Raw genomic sequence first — 12,802 nt, 5'->3', positions numbered from 1 at the left:
AACCCAATGTTTGTAGCACGCCGTCGAATATATTTATTGCAAACAAACAAACAAACAAACGTCAGTTTCTCCCAGTTAGGAGAGTTTAAATGCTTCAGTTCATTACGTTCTCCACCTTTCTTGAATCTTTTACTTCGGCACATTCTGTATGTTGTAGCTGATCTAATAGGGTGCATGTTTTACTGTAACTCCTGCAAATAACTAGGTGCTAATCCATTCAGGGCCTTCTAGGTTAACAGCAAAAAATCTTAAAATCAACTCTATACTGCACAAGGAGCCAGTGTAAAGAGGCCAAAACAGGGGTAATATGTTCACTTTTCCTGGTTTAGTCAGAATTCTAGCGGCAGTATTCTGAACAAGCTGCAAGCGGCATACCACGTGTTTTGTGACACCAGAAAAAAGTGCATTAAAATAATCAATTCTAGATGAAACAAAGGCTTGCATTAGTCTCTCAGCATCAGATACAGAAATAATTGGTCTAAGTTTGGCTATATTTCACAAATGGTAAAAAAATACTTCAGTAACTTCCCTAACAGGAGTCTCAAACTCTTACTTTCTAGTTTAAGTTTTGATGAGAGACTGCAAGGGTCAAGCTCATGTAATCCCTCATTTCCTTGTAGTTGGCTCTGTGAGCCCCCTAGCATAACCTCTGTTTTGGTATTAGGACCGCGCTCCACTCAGTAATCTGTCTCCAGATCATTTAAATACATACATATATATATATATATATATATATATATATATATATTTTTTTTTTTAAATCAACATTGAAACACAAGCAAAGAACCAAAATTATAAAGCAAAAGAGTAGAACCTTGGTTCTCAACTACTATCAGACAAGCCCCCTGCTCGCATCTTAATCCTGGCTCAGGCTGTACAGAAGGTCAGTCCAATTGTAAATTAAGGATCACTTTTTCTATATGATCGTGTGAGCTCAACTGATGGATAAGCAATTAAATCAGACTTTACTGCAGAGCATTTTTAGGATTTCAGAAACAAAACCCCTATTAACCCCTTCAGGTACACATGGAACTGAGCACTTGTTCAAACGGTTTCTTATTAAAATACATTTGAGAGTGACTCAAGTATCATGAGGAGGAAACTGGCAAATTGGATGACAGACCCAACCTGTCAGTAAAACTGTAAACCCTGTTTGTGCACCTCATTACAAAAAGAAAGTTAGCATTATTGTATTTGCAGGATATGTCCCTTGCATCTTAAAGGGTTAAGGGCACTCTGTGGCCAAACAATCTCACTTTCTACTGCTGTGAGAATTCAGCACAGTCAGTGATCTCAACCCAGCCCCCCAGTGGACTGCCGTCCACATCACAATACAATACAAACATGAAACTGGCAGGTCTCCCAAGAACTGCACACTGGCAGGCCTGATTTGATACTGGAGTTAACACATGTTTCATGTTGTAGAACAAAATCGTGATCCATAACTACTCAATAGAGCAGAATTTAAAAATACCTTAATAAATGTTTAATAAATTCAACATTTTAGATGTTAATTACATTTATTTTAGTAAGAATAAAAACGTCCCCTCTCACATCCTTACTGCTAGTTTCACAGGCCCCGATTAGAATTACTTGTGGGGGGTGTAAACAAACTGGACAGTCAACAAACAAGGTCTGACTACTGATAAGAGCACATTAAACTGTGGAAAAACATAAAACTGAGCCCAAGAATTCAACTTTGCACCTTGCAGTGCTTATCCTGTTTGAGTATGTTGCCCTGTGTCAATCGAGTTTTGTCTCTATGAAAATGTGGGACTCTTAACTTGCTGTATTGATTTGAAAATGTGTACACACCTTTGTAGTGGCAGGGAGGAAACGTGTGAAACATCCTTCTAGTTCAGTGGTACTCAACTCTGGCCCTCGAGATCTATTCCAGTCCTGGTCTTTATTTCAACCAGGTCCTAAATGAGTTAATTGCCTCTTGGCAGCTTCAATGAACTGCAATAGAACCTGCTTGCAGTGAAAACCTGGACTGCATTAGAGGTCTCGAGGGCCAGAGTGAAGTACCACTGTTCTAGTTTATTAAACTAAAACTTCATGTGATGTTGACTGGACAAAATGTAAAAATATCCCTACATTATTTCCATGCACTGTACAGTTAGTTGTGAGAGGGGTGGGTAGGAAATACATACACTATTCCACAGCTGCTCAGTGGAAGCTCTGTGGCCTCTCTGGTTTAACACGTCTGTTGGACTGTATTTTTCTGCTTCTTGCTGACAATTATTTTTCACAGGTCATAGAACAGAACGAGGGGTCACAGGTGGAAGCTGAAGAAGAGCATATTCAGAACCGAGGGGAGAAGGAGCTTTTTCACAGAAAGGGTGTTGAACCATTGGAACAGGCTGCCGGACAGAGTTGTTGAAGCAGAGACTGTCAGATCCTTCAAGAATAGACTGGATGCTGTCATGAACAATACTGTATAACCCTCTCTGTGACCACAATAAGACCTTTAGCTCGCCACCTGGAGGAAGGGCGGTCCGTTAAGCCACAGATTCCCAGAGTTTTTTGTTTTTTTGTTTTTCCATTCCGAGTGCTAATAGATCACACTGGCACCAAAGCGAGCGAGGATAGGTGGGCCGAACAGCCTTGTCTCGTTCTGGAATTTCTTCTGTTCTTAATATACGAGACACACAGGGTCCATGGCAATGTACTCACAGTACGTACTAACTGGAGATCAGCTAGCAGGGAGTATGGAGGACGGGGCTAACAAGAGTCTGCAAGACAGAACCAACTGCAGTGAACTAGCACTCTCCAGATAGTCTGCAGGTGGGTGTTCAACATGATCTCAATTGCAATGAGCACAACGTAACAACCATCTGCCCTAGAGGTGTGTAAAACAGTAGAAATGTGTCCAGCTGTTCTTTAGACCAAGTTCAGTACCAAGTCATATGTTTAATGGAACAATCATTTTTATTTTAGAATTAATGTATTTCTGCAATAGTACACGATTTTGGATTTAAAATGATTACATTTACGTCTCGGCTAAATGTTTACTATTTCATTTGTTACACTTTCCAAAGCTGCTTCAAACCAAACTTGATATTCTAGAAGATAAAAAAATACTGTTTAGCAAAACTATAAAGCGACTGGGTTTGTACCGCGCTCCAGAAGGGGTATGTATATACGGCCGGGTTTGTACCGCGCTCCAGAAGGGGGATGTGTATACGGCCGGGTTTGTACCGCGCTCCAGAAGGGGGATGTGTATACGGCCGGGTTTGTACCGCGCTCCAGAAGGGGTATGTGTATACGGCCGGGTTTGTAAAGCGCTCCAGAAGGGGTATGTATATACGGTTTGTACTGTGCTCCAGAAGGGGTATGTGTATACGGCCGGGTTTGTACCGCGCTCCAGAAGGGGGATGTGTATACGGCCGGGTTTGTACCGCGCTCCAGAAGGGGGATGTGTATACGGCCGGGTTTGTACCGTGCTCCAGAAGGGGGATGTGTATACGGCCGGGTTTGTACCGCGCTCCAGAAGGGGTATGTGTATACGGCCGGGTTTGTACCGCGCTCCAGAAGGGGTATGTGTATACGGCCGGGTTTGTACCGCGCTCCAGAAGGGGGATGTGTATACGGCCGGGTTTGTACCGCGCTCCAGAAGGGGTATGTGTATACGGCCGGGTTTGTAAAGCGCTCCAGAAGGGGTATGTGTATACGGCTGGGTTTGTACCGCGCTCCAGAAGGGGTATGTGTATACGGCCGGGTTTGTACCGTGCTCCAGAAGGGGTATGTGTATACGGCTGGGTTTCCCGACCCGGATTAGCACTAGTCTTGCACTACCCATAAACAGAAGGAGAGCAAGACGATTGCTAATAGGGTCTCAGAAACCAGCTGCTAACGTATACATTCGTAATTCGCAGTACACACAAAACCTATACAAGGCCATCTTTTTACAAATGACTCATGTTATTAGTATTATAATCGTAATTTCTTTGAAGACAGCGGTCACACCTGATCTCGTGTAACGTGCAAAGTTAACTTAAAGTTTACGTTGATATGTGATTTTACATACTTTTTTTTTTTTTTTTTTTTTAATCGTAAAATCGCAAATGTGCCCCCAACTAAAATTAAAATTAAATTTAAGGCAACCTCGACGGGCCAACGACACCTGTGAATCGATAGCTCCGGCATTTTGCCAGGTAGGTACCTGTGACGTGCTTTACTTCCTTAGTCGAGGACACTCAGATAAGCTACTTGCTTTGAAATGCCCGGTGTCGGTGGGTGCGTTCAGGGAGATCATTATGCGCAGATTCTGTGCAGAATCTGTCCAGTTCATAGAAGATCATTGGCTAAACTGGTCAGATTCTACACTATATCTGCGCAGAATGATATCCGTGAACGCACCCAGCAGTATCTCGGTTAGTTTAGGAAGCCGATCTGATTCATCGCGATAGTACAATGCATTGTCGGTACCGAACCTGCAGCACAATCCAATTCCCCAGCTTCGGGTCTAGGCAAAAGAAGGAACGGTAATGTCCACAGCATCAACACTGGTTATAAAGACAGTGTGTACAATCTCAAACCCGTCACGCAATTATATATAAAAATAAATTTGCAAACCGACAACCCTCCGTATTCCAACAGCTCAGATATACAGTCACTGTGTGATATAACAGATCACAGCTCGCTAATTAATGTACAAAATCGTACTGTTTTTGTATTTATTTTACTTACCACTCTCCATCTCGCTGCCTTTTTTGGCCGTGGGCGTGTTGCCCATCCTTCCAGCTCGGCTCTGCGAAGCTTCAGCCCCGGCTCGCTTCTTTCCCTGCTCTCGGTCCTTCTTGCCGGGTCCGGCTCGGTCTCTTTACTGCTACTCGCTAGTTTCTCCACCAATTAATCCACCGCCTGAGATCACTGGGTAGTTAATTTTGCTGGTCTCTTTAGTCCCCCCGGGTCGTGCCCGGTCCGGTCCACCCGGTTCGGCTCCCCTTCCCCGCCTATCCCTCCTCAAAGGCCCTGCCGCGGCCCCCGGCTCTCCCCTGTATTTAGAGCGATTACACTGTTCAGCGATACGCACTGTCCCGATTGCCCGTTCCCCCAAATCGGTCACACCCCCTTCCGTTCCCAAACGTGGTTCCGATCCCAGTTCTGAACCCAGTATCGATTAGAATTAGCGAAGATCAACAGCCCCCCCTAATCCTCAATTTTAAGGCTGACGGAACTCCGGCCACACAAAGAACCCGCCCATGAGAGCAGCCCATAGGACTGTTCAAACATGATGGACAGTGACCTGGTGTCTGCGAATTGGTAGTTTCCTAGTAACCCTTAATTTTTCCGGCATTGGATTGGTCCATTCTATTCTGTCAACACAATTCCATCCTGCCCCCTCGCTCGACGGATGACGTCACCTATTATTTTCCTCCAGCTCTCTGCCCGCCCCCCTTTTTATTTCAGAATTTTGGTTGGCAGTTTCCATGAGGTAAATGTGCCTTTTACCTAGCAACCCATCCACACGTATAATTCCGATAGGATATTTTGGAATGGTTTGATGACGACATGGCCTCGATAACCCCTCCCCGCCTGGCTAATCCCCGATTGGTTGGGGGACGTCAGCAGGATGCTATTTTTAGAAAGTTGGTCAGAATTTAAGGCACGCGGAGACTACGGCTGTGGAATATGATTAAACAGAGCGCGAGTGGGCAATGTCTATGAGAACTGTGAAAAATGCAACTACTGTACTAAGATACTTAACTAGCGGTTCTAAATATTAAACACATTGATAATGCCATTTTTTAAAACAGATATTTTATTTAACATGTTTATATTTTATGACACATTCTAGATTTGCTAAACTAAACATGTAATATAAACATAATGCGTACAGTATATATAAAAAACAAACATCCACTAATTAAATACAAAGGAATCTGTAAAAACACACTTGTGGAGCCTAGAATTACACAAGAGACAGTGAATACACGGCTTCACCCCTACAAGAATGCAGGAGTCTCAAGTGTTAATTATACATAACACTGACCACTGCATTGTAGGAGCTGCTGTGACTCAAGTACCACGACACTCAAACTGAAAGGCTGTTACAATGCAGGTTTATAAAATCCAATGTGGTGCTACTTAGTCATTTTAAAATACCTACTCTACTTACTGCCTTGTTTTTTTAAAGTTTTAGAACCTTTTACTGATGCAAACATTGAGTGAATTTGACCTCAGTGTCTGGAATGAATGTTTTGAAATTGGAAGTCAAAGATATGTATAGAATAATATTTATCAACAACATTTTTAATCACAGCTTGGTAACTGATTCTCCAGATATTTGTGTTTAACAGACAGGTGTATGCATGGGCAGACAGACATTTCCACAGAGCACAGAAATCTGTTCCTCTCAATAATGGGCTCTACATAATGTTAATTCCAAGTTTCATGACAATTGGATACATGGTTCTCCAGCTATATGAAGGAATGTAAGTGACAGATGGACAGATGTATAGACACACTCCCTATATCCCCAGAATCTAACACTCTCAATACTGTATGCTAAATAATGGTAATACCAAGTTCCAGCTCAACTGGATAAGCTGTTTTTCAGGTATATAGAAAAGTGTGACATATGGACAGATCTGTGTAATTAGAACTTGAATATTTCCTATGGAAGCTGTTTCACCTTTATGGAACTACCCCAGGGTATATCTGCAGAAATTAAGTTTTTTTGCCACATTTGTATTTTTTCCATGTATAAAATCCTGCAGGATTTGTGCAATTGAGCTTGTTTTAATTGCGCTGGGGAGACCGCACTGTGGTTGATCCCCGGAGCCAGCATCGCAGCCGTTGTGTGTGCTGATGCGCTAGGGAGGCAAAATAAGCTGATCCCTGGAGCCAGCATTACACTTCAGCCATCAACACCAGACAGAAGGATATCTACATCATCATATGGAAGGAAACGCAAATGGATGGAGACATCTATGGATCACATTAGTTTACTGTAAAGCTATGTCTTAGTTGATGCTTATCTTGGCGAGAGCTGAGTTCAAATCAGCATGAAGTTTTAACATCTACTCTCATGTAATGGAAATCTTAATAAGGTAGTGTTTACCTATTTTGCATACATTTTGTTAAATGTGATCGCCATCTTTAAACAAGTATATTGTTTAGCACTATAACATGTGATATTAAAGAAGCCATTGTTTAAAGACAGCGCTCACACTGAAATGAGACGAGTAGAGAAATGAGCACAATTACGCAAGTGGGCCTGCATAGGATTTGATGCATGTGAAAAGTTAATGGTTGCTCCAATAAAGGTGAAACTTCCAACGTAAATATTTAATTTCTGGCTGCCACTTATACTGTATGCAAATCCCTGTGCTGTAGAGCCTTGTCCTTTCATTTTTAGTATCTATGTAAATTATTAAAACAGGCACTCCATTAGCTCGGAGATACACAAGCAGTTTCTATTGTCAGTTCTGCTAAATGTGCCACACACTGACCATTTTAAAAGCAGTTTTAAGAAGGCCGCTGTTTGCAGTAAACATGTTTACTCGAGTGTGGACCGATGGTGATTTCCCCCAAAACATTTAATTCCTTACAGTCGTCTTCCTTTTTATTGCAGTCTTTTTATTCCGCAAATCTAACATCCCATTATCATTTTCCACCACAAAAAAAATCGATTTCCTCCTGCGTCTAGCCACACTTCCTATTCAGCAAAATTGAGCGTGAAATCAGGTGATTAGAAAACGCAATATCATTGGTTAAACGCACACGGCCCATAGATAAATTGTCAACTGAATTGCTGAAAATACAGCAGTGGTCTATTCTAACAACTCGATTGCTATTAATTGAGTTAGGTAGTCCCAGTTTAGCACCTTGGACACCAGTAGTCTTTCTAGGACTGTGTGAGGCGGACAGTGTTTAAGTCTTGAGGGGCACTGTCTTGCTCGCTATGAGGGAAGCTCGTGTGGCCGCGTTCCTGCCTGCAGTGCCATTGACCCTCACCTTTCATGAGTGTTCATTCACAAGCAGCAAATTAATAATACATAGTATTTAAAAAAAAAAAAAAAAGGGCCCAGGCCATTCATTGGTTGCCAGGCAGCGAGTCTCTGCTCATGAAAGGGTTGCGGCTCTGTCTGAAGGATTCCAGGGTTTGTGTTTGTGTCTCCGGGGATGATGAAAGGCAGCCCCTTCTATTCAGAACTCCCCTGCACTAATTGGGCTCCCTATTGCTCTCACAGCTGCACACCAGCAATGGAGAAGAGAGAGGGGCGGTCAAAGCACAGACTCACAGCTGCACACCAGCAATGGAGAAGAGAGAGGGGCGGTCAGAGCACAGACTCACAGCTGCACACCAGCAATGGAGACGAGAGAGGGGCGGTCAGAGCACAGACTCACAGCTGCACACCAGCAATGGAGACGAGAGAGGGGCGGTCAGAGCACAGACTCACAGCTGCACACCAGAAATGGAGACGAGAGAGGGGCGGTCAGAGCACAGACTCACAGCTGCACACCAGCAATGGAGAAGAGAGAGGGGCGGTCAGAGCACAGACTCACAGCTGCACACCAGCAATGGAGACGAGAGAGGGGCGGTCAGAGCAGACTCACAGCTGAGGAGGAAGCAAGCTTGTAATATAAACAAACTAGAGATGCAGCAAGTTTAGTCTGTAAAGACGTTTGAGTGCGCAGTAATGTAAACTACAGATAAAATATAGTAAACAGTCTCCCACACAGGTCATTCTTTAAAGAGGTAGGACGCTTGTGTGTCTACATGGCTGAAATACTTGCAAGTAATGTAAACAGACTGGTCCAGCCACCTGGAAGAGAGGCAAGCAAACGGAGCAGAGTACGATACCAGATATGTTTTGTAAAATGAAAATGTGCTTATTTTCAAATCTGCATTTCTGAATCTATTTAGCCTAGAACAAAGAATAAAGCTTGATTGAAGTCTTTAAAATGTTAAAAGGAGTTGACAAAATGAACCCTAATACTTTAAGTGCAGCACAGAAACCAGGACCAAAGGACACAGTTGAAATTTTAAGTGGAAATAGAATAAGGACAGAGGGTAGGGAACACGTCTTCACAGAGTGGTGAGGTATGGAATGGGTTACCTCATGTTGAGACAGAATCACTAAATCCTTTAATACCCAACCTCAAAAAGTTTTGAGATCGATCGGCTACTAGGAACCAGATGAGCATCATTCTTAACAATTCTTACGAGACCCACACAGCAAAACAGGTGCGATGGATTAGCCTGCTTGCCTTTCTCTGTACCAGAAAGTATTTGTTGTATAGGAGGGGACTAGAACTGGACACAGTATTCTGGTGGGAACCGACAAGCTGGCATTGTGTAACTACCAGCAACTTGTATTCTACTCTTACCTAACCCCAGGAAGCCAGCCGAGACGTGCAACAGAGCTGCACTCTCACTGGGGCTCACTCGTGTTTAGGGTAATACAAATATAAGCACAGACTGCTTGAAGCCAAGCTTGTCTATAAAAAGATTAAAGATTCTCCAAATTAGTGCAATTAATAAAGAAGGGCTGGTAGTACTATACAGTATGAATAAGCCTTTTTAATTTGATTTTGAAAGCAGGATTTCTTTCACGTATCTCAGGGATAAGTTCCTCTATCCATGGAGTACAGCAAGCAGACCACTCTGACTTCACATTTATCAGCAAATTGTATTACACAACTATATGCCAGCTCCAGCAATGGAACGTGTACAAGCGCAGACTGTGCCGTGAAACACAACTGAAAATGTAACATGCTTTCTAATGAAAGGGGTAGACCAAGGAAGAATGTACAAACACAAAAAGACCTTGGGATTGTATCGAAGTATGAAATTCAACACAAAAGCGCAAATTGCAGCTTTAAACACTTACACCTCAAGCCTGCTTTGAACATTTTAATTTAAAAAGGAAAAGAAAGATTACGCATGAGCGCATTGTGGAAGTTGCATTTCTATCACAATGTTAAAAGGAGTGTAACCAAGGTTTTAAAATTAGCATGAGCAGGACTTCCTTTCTTCTGTTCATGTTCTGCTGCTTTTTTGTTTGCATTTTATGCCTAAATATTCAGATGACTCAAAGCTGCTGCCACTTCCGGTGCTGTAGGTCAGTTTCACTCCAATGGTCTAGCAGCACTCAGGTCATATTACCTACAGCACAGGAAGTTATTAGACACCAGGAAGGAAAAATCTATCAGTACTGTGTACCAGTGGAGGCACGTAGAGAGGATCCTCGTAACCATGCATCGAACGGACAGCACAGGATTACAAATAAGCTGAAACCGCTATGGGAGGCTAGGTGTGCATGACAGGCTCGGGCAAGACTGGTACTGGGTTCACTACGGAGAAGTGACGGATGACCTGGTCAGCATGTAAGGGTCCATGTTTTCTGAGGATCCTATTAATAAAAAACTATTGGTTAAATGAAGTGAACTTGCAAATGTAGTCCTTGGTTCTGTGAACTACCATAACCAGCTCTGTACGATCTTAATACCAATGAAAAAAAGGATAAAAAATGCACAAAACAAAGCTCGGCATGAGCGGTCTCCCAACTTCAGTCCAGACCTCAGGGTTAAACTGATCAGGTCTTGTGTGGATCAGAAAATGGTGAGTAGGGGAGGGAACATGAAGCATGCAGTATTATTATAAACACTAAAGCAAACAAAAAACATTATTATGATAAATAATACATTAGAAAATCATATCTGTGAATTGTTATATAAAATAAGGATATTTTACAATAAAGCATTACATTAGATGTTTAGTTACCCTTCCAGGACTGGAGAGAGCAACAATGTTAATTTAACCATTACACTCACACATTTACAGAAATAGTTAATCAGACAACCAGTTCTTCAAGACCTATTGTCCAAGCTCTTTTAGTTCTAGTTAATGTTAATGTAAATCAATAAACTAAAACCTTCAATTGTGTCCCCCCCTCCCCCACTTCAGTATCAGCAGTTAGATGCAATTTAAATTAAAGCCAATGTACTTTATTTGAAATTACAATTTCAGAATTAATTTGGAATGCTTTGTTTTAAAAAAAAACAAAAAAAAAAAAAAAAAAACATCCCTGTGGTTACTATGTTGGAATTAAAGGATTCTATACACCAGTAACAAGTCAGCACAGCTCTTAGTCTGAAGAATCACAGGGTTAGCTGGACACTGTTCCAACCCTCCAGAGCGCACAGGAAGGCTGATGCATGGTTTGTTGTAGCTGAACCAGCCGGCTACCTGAATTTGCTTGGTTACAGTTGAAACTATCCTGCAGTCCATCATTAGGACTGTCCTCCGTACTAGCCAGAGGTTCATACAAGTACACTACTTTTACCTTGCTGCAACTGACCATGGAGAATGCTGTTAACATAATTAAGAGGTTATTAAACAGATTGTAAAATCTGGATTATCACCCCCTACCACAGAACAGGCAGGGTTCACTGCATGCAGTGATTAGCACTCCCTTACCCTACCACAGAACAGGCAGGGTTCACTGCATGCAGTGATTAGCACTCCCTTACCCTACCACAGAACAGGCAGGGTTCACTGCATGCAGTGATTAGCACTCCCTTACCCTACCACAGAACAGGCAGGGCTCACTGCATGCAGTGATTAGCACTCCCTTACCCTACCACAGAACAGGCAGGGTTCACTGCATGCTTTTAAATTTACTGCGACCACAAGGAGACACGTCGTTCATTGTCTGTGTTGAGGAGTTAAAGGAAGCCAATTCTAAACAGAAACATGTATTTATTAAAAAAAAAAAAAAAACACACACACAATTTATAAATCTCTTCCAATCTAACATACAATACAAAAAAAAGGGTGGGGGGTGAAGTTATGTGCAATTTATTCCAAAACAAAAAACCTTGTATGTACAGATGTTTACAAAATAAACAGCCCCCACCCCCACCCAAGCCTTGCCCTGCCCTGCCCCAGTGTGTCATTTCAGAACTGGTTTACCGCCAATCAGAAGTCAGCAGTCACTCTGCCTCCAGTCCTGGGTTTCAGAACCAACCTTTCAGCTAAACTGATCCTTGTAACCGACACCATTAAAATCCCTAAGATGATAGCAATGAAACTTGATTCCAGTATTCTTTATCATATACCCAATATGTGGATCTGTGAAGGAACCTGTCAGTCTGTCTGCACTGTATCTAATTCACGTTTTGTACTGTGGATGCAGGTCATGGTGAGCTACATTTTTTATAGTTAGAATTTTGTATGTACATTACTGGTGGGGATTTACGTTAGTAACATACTTGCTAAGGGATAAGAATGTTACTCAGCCCCCTCATGTGGTCGCAATAGAGGAATATTGCCACTGTATAGGATTTCAAAGACCAGGTGCAGCGCCTCTACTAAATCTGTTGTGAGAACGCCAAGCAGACAATGTTTCAGACAACTTCAGTGTTAACACTAAAAAAGACCGAACTTTGCCAACTCGTATTAGTTTGATGTTGAGAAGTGCTCTGAACTGATCAAACTTATAGAAGTGTTACACAGTAATAAGTCTTGCCAGAGTTCATATTCATTAATTGATCTGTTGGTTTCTGGACAAGGACCATTTCAGATTGAACAGATTGCTCAAATGCTTCCAAATTTAAAATTGATAGTTCTAAGGTGGATAATTGAAAACCCTGTCCCCAGGACCGTGTTTTCAAAAGGTGCCAACATCTAACCCTAGCAGCACATGGTCAAACCCTGCCTAGCTCAACTCAGCGTGAAACCCAATCAATTTAAGATGGAAGCCTCAACTCCCATCAATAAGCAGAACCCTGTTGGTTGGTTCATTCATTCATTTCCTGCTTGCCAAGTGAAAAGCATAGCTGGCAA

At 42.3% G+C, this 12,802-nt stretch overlaps 1 protein-coding gene across 1 annotated transcript in view; it reads right to left on the bottom strand.

Moving 5' to 3' along the window:
• The window catches only part of LOC117962254 (cAMP-dependent protein kinase catalytic subunit alpha-like), a 52,056-nt gene extending 46,843 nt beyond the window's left edge, over positions 1–5,213 (bottom strand). The window contains exon 1 of the mRNA XM_034910445.2: positions 4,693–5,213. Coding sequence (XP_034766336.1) covers positions 4,693–4,738 — 46 coding nt within the window. The 5' untranslated portion in view covers positions 4,739–5,213. The remainder of the gene's footprint in view (positions 1–4,692) is intronic.
• Between the last annotated feature and the right edge of the window lie 7,589 nt (positions 5,214–12,802).

The sequence above is a fragment of the Acipenser ruthenus genome, chromosome 34, assembly GCF_902713425.1.
Source record: "Acipenser ruthenus chromosome 34, fAciRut3.2 maternal haplotype, whole genome shotgun sequence".
NCBI lineage: Eukaryota > Metazoa > Chordata > Actinopteri > Acipenseriformes > Acipenseridae > Acipenser > Acipenser ruthenus.
Note: the sequence above shows the minus strand (reverse complement) of the source record. Positions and strands in the feature narration are given on the sequence as shown.